At 41.4% G+C, this 20,135-nt stretch overlaps 1 protein-coding gene across 1 annotated transcript in view; it reads left to right on the top strand.

The window, feature by feature from the left end:
- Nucleotides 1-330: 330 nt before the first annotated feature.
- EIF3M (eukaryotic translation initiation factor 3 subunit M) overlaps nt 331-20,135 on the top strand; it is a 28,084-nt gene continuing 8,279 nt past the window's right edge. The window contains exons 1-8 of the mRNA XM_032799560.2: nt 331-444; nt 3,222-3,354; nt 5,861-5,999; nt 6,937-7,060; nt 7,659-7,753; nt 14,772-14,855; nt 19,028-19,127; nt 19,759-19,840. Coding sequence (XP_032655451.1) covers nt 403-444; nt 3,222-3,354; nt 5,861-5,999; nt 6,937-7,060; nt 7,659-7,753; nt 14,772-14,855; nt 19,028-19,127; nt 19,759-19,840 — 799 coding nt within the window. The 5' untranslated portion in view covers nt 331-402. The remainder of the gene's footprint in view (nt 445-3,221; nt 3,355-5,860; nt 6,000-6,936; nt 7,061-7,658; nt 7,754-14,771; nt 14,856-19,027; nt 19,128-19,758; nt 19,841-20,135) is intronic.

The following is a 20,135-nucleotide window of genomic DNA, read 5'->3' as shown; positions in this document are numbered from 1 at the left end:
GCTGTCACCTCCCCGTGTCCAAACAGCATCAGGCCCCAAAGGCTGTGCGACGCACACAATGCCTCTTGGCTGTTTACATTCTCCTCTGGCCTTTGGAACCGCTAAGGTTCAAGTCTCCCCTGTCCCGCGGGCTAGAAGGGCAAGGGACGCGGAGACCCTCACGGGACTCCAGGAGCCGGGGCTTTACAAAGAACCGCAGAGCCGGCCGCTACCGCACCACACGCTGCCGGGGCTGGAATTCGGCCGCTGACTGGCTGCTGTCCGTCAAGACCCACAGAGGGCGGGGCAGAGCGGCCAGTAGCCCGGAAGCGGACTGTGCGCTGTCCCGGAAGTGACGCATCACCATCTTTCCGGTGCGGGCGGCGTGCTCTCTCCGGGCCCGCGAGTGGAGCCGTCGCGGCCATGAGCGTCCCGGCCTTTATCGATATCACCGAGGAGGATCAGGTTAGGGGCCCGGGGAAGCCGCGCTGGGTGTCTGCGATTTGGGCGATGCAGCCGCCCCCTCTCGGTGCCGGCTCCGGCCCGCACCGCGTGTCCGGCTGCTTCCCAACGTCCCGGGGCGCCGCAGGCGGCAGCGCCGGTCGGGCTCGTGCGGCGGGACCGGCCTCCCGGATCCAAACCCAGCAGTGTCAAGCCGAGGGGCCCGGGCAGCCGCGGCGGTTGTCGGGTGGGGGCAGCGAGCTCGAGGCGCGCCCGGGCTGTTAACGGCCTGGGGGGACTCTCAGGAAGCTGCTAGAAACCCCCGCCCGCCCCTGTCGCTTGTGCTGCGGACACCCCCGGTCCGGTGCGTGCGTTGGGGGCTGGGCTGCCGTCGGGCCTGTCCCGGAATGGGGGTGGGGTTGGAAAGTGTTAACTGATCTTCATGCTGGTGTCCCCTTGGTCGGCTGGTCCGTTCCAGAGCGAGAGAAGGCGAGTGAGGTAACATCTCTTATTGAACTAGCTTCTTTTGGTCGGAAAGACAAGGCCTGAAGAAGAGCTCGGCGTGGCTCGAGAGCTTGTCTTTCTCCAACTGCAGTTGGACCAATAAAAGATATTGCTTCACCCACCTTGTCTCTAATATCCTGGGACCAACAGGGGTACAACAAAGCTGCAGATGTGGTCAGTTTCAGTCCATCTCAGAATGGCCCTAACCCTAATAGCTAGAAGTTGTAACTGGACCTCAGTGCACTGAGCTTGAGGTATGGTGGATTTTTCATACAAAGCCTTTCTAAAGTCAGAATTAATAATATACTAGCAGTATATAACTCTTTATCCCAGATGATCCTAGAGCACTTTATTGTCTGTATGATTTCACCTGTTACTGAAATCGGTTTTAAGCTCAAGCAGGGCAATTTTTTCACAGTGCTCAGCAACATGAAACTCTTGATGACACTAAGTGTGTGTGTGTGTGTGTGTATGTGTGTGTGTATATATATATATTGAATTGAACGTTCATTTTTATATCATTTCATTGATATTTAATTTACAAATATTATAGGGTGTTACATTCTTTGGTAAACACTAAACAAGACAGAAAAAAATTTCCTGAGACTAGAAAACAAATAAGTGACGCACTGATGAACAATGGATTCAGAGTAGCAGCTGTGTTAGTCTGTATCTGCGAAAAGAACAGGAGTACTTGTGGCACCTTAGAGACTAACAATTTTATTTCAGCATAAGCTTTCATGGGCTACAGCTCACTTCTTCGGATGCATAGAATGTGTTCCACGAAAGCTCATGCTGAAATAAATTTGTTAGTCTCTAAGGTGCCACAAGTACTCTTGTTCTTTTAATGGATTCATGGGCCATTACACAAAGTAAAGCTATTTCCCCATGCTTATTCTTTCTCCCCCACCCCAGTTCCTTACATCTCCTTGTCAATTGCTGGAAATGGGTCATTTTCATTACCACTACAAACAGTTTTTTTTCTCTTCTGCTGATAATAGCTCACCTTAACTGATCACTCTACTTGTAGTGACAGGTTTCAGAGTAGCAGCCGTGTAGCCCACCAAAACTTACGCTCAAATAAATTTGTTAGTCTCCAAGGTACCACAAGTACTCCTGTTTTTTTGCGGATACAGACTAACACGGTTGCTGCTCTGAAAACTGATGAACATGTTACATACCATTTTCTTTAAATGAACACTGGAATATATTACCCTTGTGCCTGTTGGAGCTCTGTAGACTGTGGGAATAGGAAATTGCAAAAGTTCCATTAAAATGCTTGGGAACTGCATGAGACCATTTAAAATAAACTTTGCTCAAAGTTAGAATAAGGTAGAACACTAAATTTAATGAATTGCTTGTGTCTTTGATTAGTTCAAATATTATTTTATCCAATATTGTCTCTTAATCCCCTCCTCCCAAATCCCATGCCTTTAACATCTTTTATTTCTCCCACCTTCCTTCATTCTTCCCCTAGAGTCCTACTTTGAGGAGAAAAAAAAATAAAGCTGACTCACATATCTGATATTACGTACATCTTTTATTCTTTCAACCTTCTTTGTATTAAAATTGCCATCATGGTATGGATTAGCTCATATCTTTGAGCTGTTGCTTCAGTCTGTCTGTGGATGCCAGCACCTGCTCACTTTCTGAAGGCTTTTTAAAACCTTTTTAAGTTCTGCAAAATAAATAAACATTGAAAATACTCCCAGACCCCAGAGACTAGAAATTTGTGGCGTGAATGTCTACGTGCACTACTGTCTAGTAACAGCTCTTCAGATATTCAATCCAAAACCTCTTTAATATACTGTGAGGTTCTGAAATGTACTTTCCAGTTATTTCTTAAGAAATACCATGTTGATTTAATTTTGATCCTTGACATAAAGATTTTTTTAAAAGCATTTATCTTTGTATTGGACTAGCACCTAAAGGTCTCGATCAGATCAGGGCCCCATGGTGCTAGTTGCTTCAAAGAGCTTATACTCAGTCATTTAGAAAAGTGTTGGATTATAAAGTTAAGGTATAGGCCTCGTCACCAGGGAAGAGGTATGTTCTCAGCTTGTTAGCTAATTTGAGGTAAAATCCTAGAGAAGACAAGGTATTTGTAGTTTTCACACAAGACTATGAGGGAACCACCTAACTCATGTGAAAAGTACAAACTGTCTTGCTTTTTACTAGGATTTTACCTCGTTAGCTAATTTGAGTTAAAAGCACACCTTTTCATTCAAGTGAAGATAGCCAATAAGCTGTTGGTAGTAGTATGTACATTTGTATTAGTTTCTTTATTTCTTTAAAAGGCTGCAGAACTTCGAGCTTATCTGAAATCTAAAGGAGCCGAGATCTCTGAAGAGAACTCTGAAGGTGGACTTCACATTGACTTGGCTCAGATTATTGAAGTCTGTGATGTATGTCTAAAGGAGGATGATAAAGGTTTGTGTTTTTGAAAGTCTTGGTATGAATATTCTTGATTAGCATATTCAGGAACTTTATGATGACTAAGCTTGTGAGTCACCTTGAGTTACGCAGAGCACTTGTATGGCAGAAAGACCAAGAGTGAGAGTACTACTCATAGGAAGCTCATTATGCATTAAAGAGGATTTTCAAAAGTGTTCAGCCTTGCTCCCATTTGAAGTCAGTGGTAAAATGCCTGTTGAATTAAATAGGAGCTAGGTCAGTGCTGGGGGTTCTTGAAAATCCCACCCTAAATTTTTAATTGGACCAGCCTATACAAGAGCATTAATTTTTGTCAGTAATAGAAGAATCCCAGCTGGGAACTTCAAAACTGCTGTGTACTGAGGTTATTCACCTACTCTGTCCTTGGCTGGTGTAAATTCACAAATAGATGTAGAGGCCATGTAAGGCAGTGTTTAGTCTTGGCGGCATATGGTGTAGTGGTCTGTGGGAGTTAAGCCCTTCGTTCCCTCCTCTCTTTGAATCTGCATAATGCAGACCCAAAAGAAGACAAAATAAATCATTTGCACAGACACCCTCTCAGATAACTGTTGGCAAGGTTTGGAGACCTGTTCCACGGCCTTCACTACATAAAGACTCATATATGAACAGACTGTATTCAGTAGAAGTGTCAACATTATTATAGTACAACAGGCTCTTGTTAACCCACAATAGGGCATAATTTCCCACAGTGGTGAAGAAATATGTTTCCTTCAGTGTAGTAGTTTAAACAAGGCAAAATGTGCCTGTATTCAGTCCTATCTCTTGATGACATGCAGCTCCTTTTGTAGAAGTGAGAAATACAGTTTGGACTGTGGGTGATTAATCATGTACAACACCAATTTCCATTAAAAAAAATTAGTGGTGAAATAAGACTTGTTGCTGGTTAAAAGCAAGGAGCCTCATTCAAGTAAGCTGTAGCATAACTTCAAGAAGAAAGAAGAACTAAATCAGTTAACTGGCTTAGAAATTTAACATTGTCTTCTGAAACCTATTGACAGGATGCACTACTAATCGCAGTAAATATTAATTGTACGATGGCAGCCTTAAATGAGTTTCTGTGCATCCTATATTCTAAATGATTCTTTGTATATGGCTATATCTTTTAGGTGTGACAAAATAGATAGCTGCTGTGACTGTCTTATTTGAAAGGTTGAGGATTCATTTAGGGATGAATATTTATGAATATTAATCATTTAGCATCTTGCAGCAGACAAATGCATGTAAAATATATGGACAGGCCCCATAATTCTATAGCCAGAATGACCATACTTTTTTAAAATGAAGTAGCCTTATTTGGAGAAGATTATATTCATAATAGTCTGCCATGCTTATCATGGGGAAGCTAATCATTTTTTACATTGCTTTTTGGGGTGTACAGTTAATCCCAGAAGTTATACATTGGGAACGCTAATCTCCATTTTGGCATTCTAGTGAGTCTGGTGAAGTGGAATATTATAGTGATCTTTTTATTGAACATCAATGTATTTGAGATTAAAACTAATTTGTGCAAGGACTGGGGGAACCAGGGGATTTGCTATTCCAGTGTAGATAGTGTTGGAAATTTGTTACAAACTCTTGGCTGCTCAGTGACCAAGGTGCTCTTGGGTCTGTGTTGTCATGAGGTGTCCATAGCACAAACTGCAACTAAAGCTGGCATTAACTGGCAACCTTGTTGGCAGTCTCAATGAGAATTATATTCTTTGTAGGTTCTTGGACAGCTCTTATCACTGTATTATTTGAGTGCCTTCCAGTTGTGCATTAAGTTGGTGAAATGTAATTAATTTTCTCCCCAGGAGGGGAGTGTGTGTGTGTGTGTGTGGGCGAGGGATTGTTTGCAGTTCAGTGTTTTGGTACTTTTTTTAAATATGTATAGACATGTCTGCTCTAACAAACATACAGTGACAAGTCAAAGTGCACCTTGCACTTGCAGAGGAAATGAGCTTTATTGATGGTCCTTCGTTTCTGTGGGAGTTTGTTCTACGGTCTGGGACTGACTCCTGAAAAAGCTTTGTCTCTGGCAGATCAGCTTTACCCTCGTGATAAAGTGCCATTGTTCCTGAGGTACAGGGTTGTTGATCACAGTCCTCATTCTGAAATTTTAGGCAATCTTTTAGATGTGCTGAACCCAAGCCATTGAGTGTTTGAAGATAGGGATGGAGACTTTGAAATTTACACTGGCTTCCCATAAAATATTGAGATTGATGTCATAGAGAACAAATTCTCTTTTCACTTAAGAAGTGGAAAATAAATAGGGTTGAGAGATGCTGGCAGGGAATTGCAGGTTAAACTGAGCTGCAGTCACACGCATTCTATTGTCCAGTTTAATAACTGGATTTTTTAAAAAGCCTTTGAGACTGGAATTGCCCTTTTCCAGTATGTCTTGCTGAGACAAAATAAGCATTTGTGGCAGGAGTATTTCTAGCACTGATGAACTAATTGTTGCCTGCATTGTTAAGTTGATGCATGTTTTGTTTATGTGTAGATGTTGAAAGTGTAATGAACAGTGTAGTATCTCTGCTTCTTATCTTGGAACCTGACAAACAAGAAGCTTTGATTGAAAGCCTGTGTGAGAAGTTGGTAAAATTTCGGGAAGGTGAGCGTCCATCTCTGAGGCTGCAGCTGTAAGTATCCCTTAGGGATCAGGGGGACTAAAATATTTTATAAAATATCCTTCCTTTCAGGAGGAGGGAAAACCATGTGTATATGTTTTGGTTTGTTTTTGAGTACAGGCCTGGGAATTGAAAACTGGCTTCTACTGAAACTTTGTGCATGTGTGACCTTTGCATTTTTGTGACCTTTTTGCCTCTTTTCCCCTTCTGTACAAATGGGGATACCTACCTACCTACCTTACTGGGTTATTCTGAGTCTGAATTTATGAATGTTTTTAGAGAGCTTTGAGATCCTCTGATGCAAGGTGCTATAAAACAGTAAGCCATTATCATCTCTGTCCTAGTACTGAGATGATGGTGATTAGAGCCCTGTGCAAATACAAAATTTACATCCATGACTATCCGCGGAGCTGCAGGGCTATAGATACAACGAGCGAGAGCAGCAGGCTCACTGGCAGTTATCCTTGGTCTCACCAGTATGCGCAAGCAACTCGCACATTCCTGGACCGCTGCGTGGAAGGGACTCCTGTCTGAGAGCATGCAAGCTGCTTGCACACGCTATTGCAACCAGGGACAGCTGCTTGTGAGCCTTGTCCCTGGCTCAGTAGATGGAGGTGAGGACAGCCCAGTCATGCTGGAGGAGCTGCCCAAGCTTGGTGCTGGCTCCTACAAGTGGTGGCCCAACATACTGCTGCTTTTGCTGCTGCAGTTCCTGACCCAGTCACTGGCCATAGCCCCGCTGGTCTCACCCATTGTTTCAAGAGCGCTGCATCTCCGCAGATATCTGCTTTATATCCACGGATATACATTTTGTATCCACACAGGGCTCTAATGGTGGTTAGACAGATTTTATATGCTAGTACACGTCAGTGGACACATTGATGTCTGTGCACATTCACCTCAATTGCCAGACCTGCTAGGGTTAATTGATTTGTTGTTTGTGGTTTAGGCTGAGCAATCTCTTCCATGGTATGGATAAGAATACTCCTGTGAGATATACAGTCTACTGCAGCCTTATTAAAGTGGCCTCAGCATGTGGTGCCATTCAGTACATTCCAACTGAACTAGATCAGGTAATTGATGTGGTGTCACTGTGCATGGTCTGTTGTTAAAGGGTAGTTGGAGGTAATACATAGTGGCTATCACTATTAAAAATTGTTAAAGTCAATTGGAATAAAAAGCAGATTTTTAATTGTGAGGTTTTTGACCTTTTAAAAGTTTTTGACCCTACAATCAAAGTCAAACTGCTCTTCACAACAAACTAGAAAGTAAACCTCTCTCCTTAATGTTAAACACATCAGATCTGTCTGAGCTTTGTTTGAATATGCAGGGTGTGGAAAAAGTGCTGTAACCAGTTTTGGGACACTAGTTTGATGTCCCTCACTATGGAGGCCGAGATCTGTACACCCACTCTCCTCCTTTAGGAAGATGGTGCGAGGTACTGATTTGGGGCCCTCCAGTGATGCACTTTCCTGATTTTTGGACTGTGGAGTGAATACCCAGAAGAGCCAGACAGGGATCTCTGGAAAAGATCCTTTCCATCATTCTTTTTCCTCTTCAGGAGAGCTTGGTTCATGTTTAAGTGGGCAGTGTTTGTAGTTCTAATGTTAACAGTCAGATTACTCTTCAGAAACGTTAGCAGCACTTCTTTTTGAATTGTTTTGTATGTAGGTTCGAAAGTGGATTTCTGACTGGAATCTCAGCACAGAGAAAAAACACACTCTTCTGAGACTGCTATATGATGCACTGGTGGACTGCAAGAAGAGGTATGTTGAGTTAAATAAGAAACTAGAGAATTTCAATAGTTTTAAATTAGTACATAGTGTGAGATTTGGGGGGAAATAGTTTTTCATTACACTATTCTTTACTGTAAATCTTTTAAATCTCCTCAACTACATCTGGACATACTTTTGTTACTACTTAGACTAATATTTAAGAGCTCTTTTAATTTCAAGTTAAACCGTTTTCTCTTAGAACAGAGGGGGGCAAACTACGGCCCGCGGGCCACATGCGGCCCGCAGGACCGTTCCCTCTGGCCCCCAAGCTCCTTCCAGGGAGCAGGGTCAGGACAGGCTTGCAGAGGAGCCAGCCCAACTCCCCAGTAGCAGGGTGAATGGGGCAGAGGCTAGCCCCTGGCCCCTCCCCTTCTGTTCCCCTCCCTCCTTGCCTCCCTTGCAGTCACAGTTTCCCCCAGCACCTGGGCAGCGTGGCTGCAGCTCCAGCCGGGTGGCACGGCTATAGCGCCACTAGACCTGGTGCTCCAGGGTGGCATGGCAGGGAGCAGCGGGAGTTCTGGGGGGGAGGGAGGCAAGGAGCAGGGAGGGTTGGATAGGGGATTGGTCAGGGGTGGGGAGCAGGGGAGGTTGGATAGGGTGGAGGTTCTGGAGGTGGTCGGGGGTGGGGAGCAAGGGAGGTTGGATAGGATGCGGGAATCCTGGGGGTGGTCAGAGAGCAGGGGTGTTTGGATAGGATGCGGGAGTCCCGGGGGGTGGGGAGCAAGGGGGATTGGATGGCGGCGGAGGTTCTAGGGGGCTGGATGGCGGCCTCACTGTTTAGGGAGGCATAGCCTCCCCCAGCCTTCCCTGTCTGTCCCTCAATGCAGTTTCTGTACCCGATATGGCTCTAGGGCCAAAAAGTTTGTCCACCCCATCTGAGAAGATACTGAAGTTAGTAGTGGGTTAACTGAAAGCTATAGACTTAGAAAAGTAAAACTTTTGCTTTCCGTCTAGAAGTGATAGCATATGCCAAGTTTATTATTTAATTGAGCTTTGATGTTTTAAATCTGTATAGTGCCATCTCTGTTGTTCAGTTGGAGTGTGTGGGGGGTGTCTATTAATCAAAATTATCACAATCAGTGTGCTGTTATAAACATTACCTTTGAGACAAAGCTTTGCACTAGACATGGAAATTAATGTTAATATAATACCTGCTGAATTGTTTTAAAATCTCATGGGGGACCACAATAGGAGTCTTTGATCTAATGAACTAGGCTGACCAAAGTAATTTGACATCTTATGTAATTCTGTACAGTCTACCTGCAAATTAATTTTAGTGTTAATAAATTGACAGCAGCTCGTTTGCACACGTCAGCATAACTCTTTACATTTACTGATAAGAAAGGATAAACAAGAGGCACAAACCTTGCCTTCACAAAAGTAAACTTTTTTCATTCAGATTTAAATAAGGAATTGTTTCACAAGTTTCAGGATTTTTGGTATGGTTTTAACACTCCTCACTTCCTTTATGTATATGGATAGCCCTCTTTATCTTTGTGGACAAGCAGGCATCTTATTTTAATATGCTTATTATCACAGCCCCTCAGAATATTATAAAAACGACGAGTCCAGTGGCACCTTAAAGACAACAAATTTATTTGGGCATAAGCTTTCGTGGGTAATAAACCTCACTACTTCAGATCACCGGACTCCTTGTTGTTTTTGTGGATACAGACTAACATGGTTACCCTCTGATATTTGACACCATGTCAGAATATTATGCACACACTTTTGGTTTCTCTTTCCTTCACTTAATTAAAAAGGATTTGAGGTTATTAAAATAGTTGAAATTAAAGGTTTGAGGTTTTGGTCAGGTTTTTGGAAGGGCAGCATGGTTGTTGTGGTGGTTTTTGCTACTTGCTTGCTGCAAGAAGAGGGCAAAAAAACCTGTATTTAAATGAATCGTTGAGAGGAATGGTTTTCAGTTTGTATAAACTGCTAGATTTCACACATGGCAAACAGGGATCAACTACTCATGGGTTCCACTGGTCATGGATGTTGGGAAATGGCTGTGTTGGCTTTCACTCAGGGAATCCTGCCCTAAATTGGGGTAAGGCTCCCAAGATGGCTAAGCTGGTATCAGGGATGATTTACAATGATACTGTGGTGTAAAATTGGCTTCACTATAGCCAAGGATCTGAGCTGTAACCTTCATTCAACTTCTTACTCATTCAGCCATTTTCACTAGAATACTTTTGCACAGATGAGACTATATAGCAGCTCTCAGGCCAAAATAATAATTACACATTCTTTGATAGGTTTACCAAAAACCTTGTATTTAATGAAGTGTATATGCTTTGTTTGAAAAGTACTAAGTTAATATATATTTCTACTATGTAAAAACTTCCTATTCCACCAATTGAATTATAGAGCCTTATGTTTTTCTAAAGCAAAATAATAATTAGCTTATTGCAAACATTACAAAAGTTGTTGTTAAAAATAAGCCAAAATAAAAAGGATCATCCATTTAAGTCATCTAATTAAAAGAAAAGCTATTTGCAGTTGAACTAGCTTGTTTTTCCATTATCGTTTTCAAATTCCACTTGGAGATCTTTGAAGAGGAAGTTAACAAATTGGCTTCAATTGTATCTTTTAAACAGTTAACCGTTTTCTAACTTGGCTAGTTATCAAATCTGTATATGAATGAATTTTTCTTTAAATTGTCTTGTTTTTGGTAATGTATTCTGCTTTACTACCAAAATTGTAAAAAATATTTGCACTAGAGAGTTAAGTATTAAAAATATCTTTCACAAATTCCTATGTGCATGGTACTGCCATCTGGGTCAGTGCAGATTTTGTAATTAATAGGATGATTTTTCAGAGCACCTTACTCTTCTTAGGGGAAGGAAAATAAGGAGTGACCTTTGACCTAGATCATTCTCCTGGATCAATGGGCAGGCACGATCTGCAATACGCTGGGAAACTCAAAGCAGCATTCCAGCCTTAGCATTCAGGAATGTTGGTAGACCTAGCAGTATGAAAAGATAAATGGGAATGGAAAAATTAAGTGATAAAGACATACTTCAATTACTTTGTCTGCTTATAAACAAAGGACATGGAGAAATAATTATTTAAGAGAACTGACGTTTTTTACTTTCTGATTTCTCACCAGCTGTTGTAAGATGGATTGATATGTATAGCTAATGGATCTTCCGTAGTGCATGACCATAGAATGTACAGTTCCAGTAACTTCTGAAGGCTACTTTAAATACAGATGATAAACATGCACACTTCTATCCCCCAGTAATAAGAGAGAATTTGCTTTATGGAGACCTCTCCTGCTACTTTCTTGTGGAAGTCTCTTATTCTAATGTTCAAGAATCATCGGGAGTCCTTGAGTAAGAAAACAATATTAATTTTTCCACAATGAATTGAGGAAAATTGGAAGATGGCAGGAGTTGCCTTATTTCTGAGATCTTTATTGGTAGCTGAATTTGGTTGGGGAGATGTTTTTTCCCTCCTTGCTCTTTGTGCCTCTTCTTGCAGAGATTGTCCAGTAGATCTTTGTGCCTTAGCTGCTGCTGCACATAGCACTTTCCCAGCTGTAGCAGAGTGAAACTGCTATGCCTAGCAGACGCTCTTCTCTTCCAGTCTGCTGGTGCTCCCAAGGAAGTACTCAGCACTGATCTTGCAAGATCATTAGTTATATCCTCCCACTGAGATTCTAAAATGTAGAGGGACTCATGATTTCCAAATCTTGTTTAAACCCCGTATACTCTGTTCCCCTTCTCACCTCTCTATTATACCTGGTTTCAGCTACCTCCTTCCCATTGACTTTGTGTCTAATCATACATCTAGACTGGCTAGTGCAACTGAAAGTATTTGCCCGGGTTGCCTTGCTAGAAGAATATTAAAAATACAAGTATGCATAACACAGGAGATATACAGCATAGTAGAGAGCTGCCACGTTCAGCACCCAAATGTTGTATGTAGCTTAGCCATGTTCAGCACCCAAAATTGAACTGAATTAAATAGGGCAGAATTGTCTGCTATACTTGTTCTAAGGAAATGTAAAAGACTGGCGGGGAGGGTAGTTTAATTTCTTGACATTCTTAATTTGACATTTTCTGGAAGTACAAGTGAAAACTCCTTTGTTTTCTAAAAAGTGAGCAGCAGATATTTTCTCTAAAATTAGCTAAATGCCCTATAGCAAGGGTAAGGGCAAGGCTCTATTGCTACACAGCAGGCTTGTCCTAAATTCTGCAGCAGATCAGATCAATTCAAAATAGTTTAATGTTAAATATGAAAATATTACAACCAGGACAGTATTTTTTGTGAGTTTCCATTTTAGTTTAGTTTCTAATTTTTTCACTTTCGAAGTGCTGCAGAATTGAAATTAAATTCAGCGGAGAAACTGGAAATCTTGGCAGATGGGTGGAAAATGTCATTGCTTTTGGCAGCTGGGAAGTTGTAGGAGGCAGTTTGAGATAAACACACTAGCTGGATGTGTCTACTAAAATGATCAGCAATAGTTAACATTGTTGACATTTGAGTCCTTGTCTTTGCTGCTAAAATAGATGCATGTATAGGGCAGACCTCAGCAAGTTTGTCCAATGTTAAAACTAAAGTATCTAGTCTTCAGTGTGTAACTCAGGATCTCTCACGTGGTTTAGTAAAAACGTACGGTTTTTAGCAGTGAAGGCAAGGCCTAAATTTTAATAACTAGGTTTTGGATGTAGCACCTTTCTGAGATTTCTGTCAGCCATTATTTTGAGGTAACTGTCTGCGCACAATAAACCTCATCTTAAATTGCTTCATTGTGTGTGTCTTCACTAGAGGTTTATGCTGTGCACTGTGTTGGTGTACCTTTGCCAGTGCAAAAATCTCTAATGTAGACACTGCCTTAGGGCTAGGCTACATACAAACAGGTACTATATTGTCTGTAATGACTTAAACTACTTGTCTTCCAAAATAATTGTTCACATGCAGACGGGCATGAAAATGCCTATGTCAGCTTTTAAGTCATACCTTTTGTTATCTTGGTGCAAGTTTGTGTGTAGACTAGCCCTTATGTAGACAGCACTTCATCAGTTGATTTTCCAAAGGTGAACCAACTGTATTCACAGCCATAAAGGGTTAGAATCTTAAATTTTATTTTAAAAGTAAGCTTAGATCATGGAACAAAATTCTGCAGCAATAGCAGTTCTGTGACAGATTCCGCTGCCTACACAACACCTTGGGCAAAAGAGATGTTTTCCCATTTGCTCGATCTCCAGATTGAATCAGCTATCTCTTGCTTCCCATCGTGCCAGAATTCTGTGGGAGCTTGAAGTCTCTTCTTATAGAGGCTCTGATAAGTGGCAGCTTTGCAAGGTGTCTTCTTGAATATTACTTTCCTTAATAATAACAATGCAAAAAAGAACAGTGCTATAAAAATACAAAAACACCTCTCACCTGAGCCCCTTATGGGCTAGCCATATGTGGGTGGTTGTGATTCATCACTTGGTTTCTGCCCTTTGTGACTTGTTCTGAGTTCATGGTTAAATGTAGCTAGTTAAATGCTGACTATACTGCTAAAGCTTGCAGTCTGAGGCTTTCCATTCATAAAACTCTACTTGTTTCATTTAAGAACAAATCTGCAGATATTCTAATGGATCACAGAAGGAAATCCACAGTACCTGGAATTACTGTAAAGGAAATGTTCAGATTTTCATGTTACAAAAATACTCTGACACTCTGAAGGTTAGAATAATCAGTTTGAGCTTCTTACTAATAAGCAAAATAGAGCTGATAGTGAAGGGAGCCCTGGGGTTATGTGTAGAGGGAAGGAGGGGAGAAACATTCATGAAAAAGATTCTATTAGACACTTTTCAGAAAAGTGCATGAATTAGTATCCCTTCTGACTGAAATTTGATTCCAAATGTAGATTAGCCCCTTTGAAAGCAAGTAGTAAGATAGTTCCAGGAGAGACTTGTTAGTGATTTCATGTTTAAATTCTTACTGGTATTGTTGTCCAGGTCTCAGTGACTCATTCAGAAAGTTTGTGTCATTAAAGAAAAGGTCAAGCTTTCTGTCCATGTGGAAAACCGCTAGTCTCTTATTTTGTAGTTATACCTTCTGAAAGGTGACTACAGAAATGGTATTATATTGGTCTTGCAGTTGGTGGCTTCACTACAGCTAGCAGTGGTGAAATCATTCGCATATACATCAATCACTCGTGTGTTTACTACTCCGTCATGTAATTAGGAACTGGTCTGCACTAGCATTTCCATTGTTGATTGCACTGGTAGGCTATTGTAAAAAACCCACCAAAAAAACCCTCACCAAAACCTTCAATGTAGACAAGACCACAGCTTTCCATATCAAGTTTTACTCCGTTTACTTGTAAAGATTTTTTTCTAAAGGTAAGCCTGGCAAACCAAAGCTGAGTTCTTTCTTTCACATCATGACCAATAATAAAAATTCTGCAGTTAGAACTTAATTGTGTGAATGTGAGTGAGAGAACAATCTGGCTCACTCTCAGCTTTATTCGCTTTGCTAGGTTTACAGGAGCAAAATGTAGTAAAAACTTAATTTTGACACTAACGTCAGTAGATGTCATTCTGAATGCTCACAGAACAGATCTGTTAAGTAAGAAGGTGCTGCTTTTACATAGTCACTTTTCTGACCATAAATGATCTTTAAACATGCCATCTTGCATTTTGAAGTAAACTGTGCAGTACTACTTATTCTGCAGTGATTAGATCCAGATGTGTGTAAGAAGAGTATTCTGGTGAATCACATAAAGCGGTTCCCAGCTAGGAAAGCTTTCCATAACTAGCAGGTAATTTATCAATTTAAGAGAATGAAATGAAGGGTGAAGATAAACATTTTGTAAAACCACAATTGAATGAATACATTTAGCTAATTTGTCCTCTTCACTGCAATTAAAATTGATCATCCACATCCTTTCAAATACAATTTCAGGTGAACTATAACTTCATAATGGAGTTATTTAAATATTTGAGAAGCTTGTAATTATTTTTCAGCACTCCTGAGGTGACACTTTTTTTCTCTCTTCCCCCCATAGTGACTCTGCAGCTAAAGTAATGGTGGAACTGTTGGGAAGTTACACAGAGGATAATGCTTCCCAGGCTAGAGTTGATGCTCACAGGTAATATGAAACTCTTGGATTTCCTTGAAGGTGACTTGTAATGCAGTAATTGTATGGTTATGTACTGAGTGCCCCAAATAATGAGAGCATTGAACAGTCAGTTGCACAACTGACTTTTAAATGCCAAAGCTTTCCTAAACCCCAAAAACCATGTTCTGCTGATTCCTCTTTGAGTCTTTCTACCTTTCAATCTTCTGTTGGTCTCAAAACACACAGGATTGTGCTGGCCTGTTGCTAGAGGGTTAGAGGTCAGGAAGTACTTGTGGGCAGCAGAGGGAAGGTTTTACGAAGGTTACTGTATATGAAATACGCTTTAAAATTATCTACTTTTTTATAAAAGGCCATTTTTCTGAGCCTTCACCACTCCCAAGAGCGTATGCTGGGAGGTCTCATGGAGTAGAAGACACCATTCCATGGCTTTGGATAACACAGAAAGAAGGTTATAAACGTTATATTCAAAACATTGTGAAAAGTGTCATCCTTGCTATTGAATTCATTCAGTGCTGTGTCTTACTGTTATGAGATACTTTTTAAGTAGTACCTGTTGGTCACTTTCATTGCTCTCGCTGAGTAAATTACCATACATTGACTCTTATGCAATAAATTGAGGAAATTAATTTTTTGCAGTGGATGCTGTAGTTCAGTTTTGTTTAAATGGATTGAACCCTAACATCTTCTGGAGAGTGTGAGCAAATAGGTCACCATTTTCTGTGAGTACCCACAGATTTAAACAGTTTGGACACACATACATCAAAAATTTTTGTTCGCTTTTACATATGTGATAACATTATTACGTTTGAGGAATGTAGCACACTCTCAGATCTACTCAGTAAAGTTATTTAAATTCAGAATATTAACAGGAGCAACTACATGGATCGCCACACTATGGATCACTAGAAAATCCTTCAACTAGAACAGGGGTGGGCAAACTTTCTGGCCCGAGGGCCACTTCGGGTTGCAGAAATTGTATGGAGGGACAGTTAGCAGAGGCTGTGCCTCCCCAAGTGAGTAGGCGTGGCCTGGCCCCTGCCCCCTATCTGACTTCCTCTGCTTCTCGCCCCCTGACAACCCCCCAGGACTCCTGCACCATCCAACACCGCCTGTTCCCTGACTGCCCCTGGACCCCCCGACCCCTAACTTTCCCCTGCCCCTCACTGCCCCATCCAACACCACCTCTCCTTCCTGACTGCCCCCCTTTTCCCCCCCGGGACCCCTGCTTCATCCAATCACCCCTTCTCCCTGTCCCCGACTGCCCCTGGAACCCCCACCCCTGACTGCCTCCTGTCACCCCATCCAATCCCTCCTTCCTGACTGCGCCCCCGAGACCTCTGCCCCATCCAACCACCCCTTCTCCCTGACTACCCGACCCCTATCCATACCCCCGGCCCCTGGTCACCAAATCGAACTCCCCTGCTCTCTATCCAACCCCCCCTCCCCTGCTCCCTGCCCCCTTATTGTGCTGCCTGGAGCACCGGTGGGTAGTGGCGTGGCTGCACCATGACAGGCAGCCGCACCGCCCGGCTGGAGCCCGCCATGCAGCGTAGAGCACCAAGTCAGGCCGGGCTCTGCAGCTGCACTGCCCCAGGAGCTTGCCACCTAGAGCATTGTGCTGGTGACTGTGGCCGCAGGGGAGGGAGAACAGCAGGGGAGGGGCCAGGGGATTGCTTAGCCCAGGAGCTCAGGGGCAGGGGAGAACGGTCCCGCGGGCAAGGGAGAATGGTACTGTGGGCTGAATGTGGCCTCTGGGTCGTAGTTTGACCACCTCTGACCTAGAATGTGGTTAAAGGAGATAGGTAACTGATCACAGTTCGCAATCCTGAAACCAATACAAGTAATATTTTTGTACTGGCCAATAAGCTATTTCTAGCACATGAACAGACAAGTGCAGATAAGATTACGTGTCTATATGGATGGATGTTAGCCTTAGGTTTTTTGTATGTAATATATATGTCTGAAAAGAGTGTAAATGCTGCAAAGTCAAACTCCCAATAGATAGCAAATGCTAGAATTAAGGTTGACCTTGCAATTTAGTAATCTTACCTAGTATTGCATAAGAAGCTGCAGATGCGGACAGAGGGGACAGCTCTCCAGGGTTTCAGTCCAGTGCCTTAAACATAAGCACGCCTCTTTTCTCTTGCAGCTATCTGCTTCATTCTGTGCACAGGATTCTGTAGAACAAACAGCATGTGATAATGTAATTACAGACTATTTCAGAGTAGCAGCCATGCTTGTCTATATCAGCAAAAAGAACAGGAGTACTCTAAGGTGCCACAAGTACTCCTGTTGTTTTTAAAGACTTACTGTAGCACATCTGAGAGGGCTGAATTAAGCTTGCAACAAACAACTTTGATTTTGGCAATTCTAGCTCTTGAGTGCCTGACTTCTTTCAACTTTAATGTTTTTCTAAAGTAGCATTTTATGTAATTTCCTCTGGTCTTAAAAAGTAATCTGTTACCTTATTTGTAAAATGAGTGAATGTTGCCTGACTGCCTCCTAAGTTAGAGATGTGAGGCCTTGCTCAGCAATAATGGCTGCAAAGTGCACAGAATTGATAACTACCAGTGGGATAACCAGAACTAACTTGTGGTCTCCTCCTGGTTTCCAGCCCAATCCATCTTGGTCTCTGCCTTCCAGAATGCTCAGTGGGGAGGCTAGCAGCGTGCTCAGTTTAGTTAGCATGTTTGGAGATTTTAACACTATCTTAACAATCTGTACTGAGCATTTGCAAATTGTGATTTTTTTTTCCAGTGTCTTTTAATTCTGCCAGTTCTGTTAGTTTTCACAGGAAGAGTAGAAATGCACCTCCCTGACCCTAAGATTGTCCTCTGCCGTGTTTCAAGTTCTTGTTCCAAAGCATGGAAATACTAGAGCTTATCAACAAAACAGTTGGGTTGGGGGAATAACGTTGTCAAAACTGTCTAATTTCCTTAGTCTTGGTCTCTAAAATGACTGAACTGTTTTCACTGAAATAGGCGGGCAGGGGAGGGATTCAGTCTGAGGAAGAGACCTGGCATGGGGATTTTCAGCAAAAATGATCAAAGTTTGGCAAAATTAGAGCATCTGAAAATAAGTTTTCATAATGGAGAGTGTTGTGCAATCTTAACTGTAGTCGTTGATACCAGATCTGCTTGTATTACTGAATTAAGATTTGCATACTTACTAGCACAAAATACCCATATCTACGTACAAAAACCTAACCTAAGACTTGCAGACCAAACTATCAAACTAACTAAATACTTGTTTCTGCTTGTGCTTCTGGTGGCCAAGTACTTCTGTTGTTACCAGTTAGCAGTGTTGTGAAGAGAGGGATGGCCTTGAGGTTAAGGTATTCAGGAGATCTAGGATCAGTCCTGCCCTATCTCAGACTTCCTGGGTGACCTTGGGCAAGTCACTTAATTTTTTCATGCCTCATTTCTCTATCTGTAAAGTGGGATAATCCTAATACTTTGTTTCCATTTGTTTTATTTGTCTTGTTTTTTCAGACTGTGAGCTTTTCCAGGCATGTGTTTTTTACAGTAAATGAAAAGTCTCTGATGCAATGGGCTCACAATCACTTCTAAGCCCTAGTGAAATATTAATACTATCCTAAAAGTGGGTTACTTACCTGTAAATATAATTACTAAGCATGCAGTTAACAACATGTATTTTCAGGAGTTATAGAAACTTTATAGGACTGTTTAAAGTTTTTAAGCTGCAACTAGTAAATTATGAACCTAGTATGTTTAAGTTTCTTGGTGTTTGTTCTGCTTTATGTCACATGTCTGAGTCTAATCCATCTTCCCAAAGTGACTTGGTTCTATGAAGCTTATAGGTGATATTAAAGATAATTTACCCATCTTTAATAATTTAAATTACATAAGGGAATAAAAACCAAGCGTGTAGCTAAAGCACAGGATAGGAAAATTTGATCTGGTTCCTTTTTATGCCCTGACATAGGTTTTCTTTATGATGTTGGACAAATCACTGAGACTGCTTTCCCCTTCTTTAAAATGGGGGTTAAAAATACTTCCATATTCACAATGGTGATGCAAACCTATTGTTTATGAATAATTTGGTAAGCATTTTAAGATTCACTGGAAAGCACTGTGGAAGTGCACATTAAATTATATTATAATTTAATTGGCAGTGCATTTATTTATTGTAATCCATATGTACTTTCCTTCCCTAACTAGATGTATTGTCCGAGCACTGAAGGACCCAAATACCTTTCTCTTCGACCATCTTCTTGCCTTAAAACCAGTGAAATTTTTGGAAGGAGAACTTATCCATGATGTAAGTAACTTTGGTTTTCAGACGAGTTGTTTCGACATCTCCTGCAGTAGGCTTTTTGTTTCTTTGTTGATTTAATCTGTTTTGAAGTTGTCTTACTTCAGCTGCATCCTGTGCAGGAAGAATGACCATTGGACTGCAAGAGATGCTTGAGCAAGGGATTAATTTACAAAATTATTTGCAATTTGTTTCCTTAGACTAATTGTAAGAATAAGGTGCAACTCTCTAATTTAAGATGATGAATATGATCTTCACAGATAATCACTAAAGCAAGCGCACTTTGGGTGAGGAAATCTTGTCATTAAGATCCAAATTTTGCCTTCAGATACATAGGCACCAACTGCCTTTGAAGTCAGAAGTAGGGGCTGGGAAAACAAGCTCAAGACATTGTCCATTTTGAAGTTAGTGGGAATGGTCATTATCTAGTAGAAGATGTTGACCCTAAATGGTTAACTTAGTTGTTTTTTTTTCTGATCCCATTTGTGTTTTGTAAGTACATTCAGAGAGATCCATTAAACTACATCTGACCTTTTCATGTGCCTTCAGTGCAAATGCTCATGAGGTACCTGTTCAGTTTAACTGTAATGAAATTTAGTTAATCTGTTTTTATATTTGAGGTTTTCCTTCTCTTTAGCTTTTGACCATTTTTGTAAGTGCAAAATTAGCATCCTACGTCAAGTTTTATCAGAACAACAAAGACTTCATTGACTCACTTGGTAAGTTTTAAATGAATGCATTTCTGACTTTCTAGTACTCTTTCCATGGCTTTGGATATGGAACTTTCAAAGGCCTTCTCTGCTCAGTTGATTCAAAGCTTAATCTTTTTTTTTAATTTTAAAAGTTGCCTGGCATCCCCTATTATGGGGTTTGACAACTGCTGTAGAATTATAAATTGTGGCACACTTCCCTGGCCTACCTGTGCCCTACATTACAGCTTACTGATTTATGTGTATAGAGAGTATAGTGATGTCCGCAAAGAGTCAGATGACTACTGAACCTAACAGGTACTAC

The sequence above is a fragment of the Chelonoidis abingdonii genome, chromosome 4, assembly GCF_003597395.2.
Source record: "Chelonoidis abingdonii isolate Lonesome George chromosome 4, CheloAbing_2.0, whole genome shotgun sequence".
Classification (NCBI taxonomy): Eukaryota; Metazoa; Chordata; order Testudines; family Testudinidae; genus Chelonoidis; species Chelonoidis abingdonii.
This window is presented reverse-complemented; position numbering and strand designations above follow the sequence as displayed.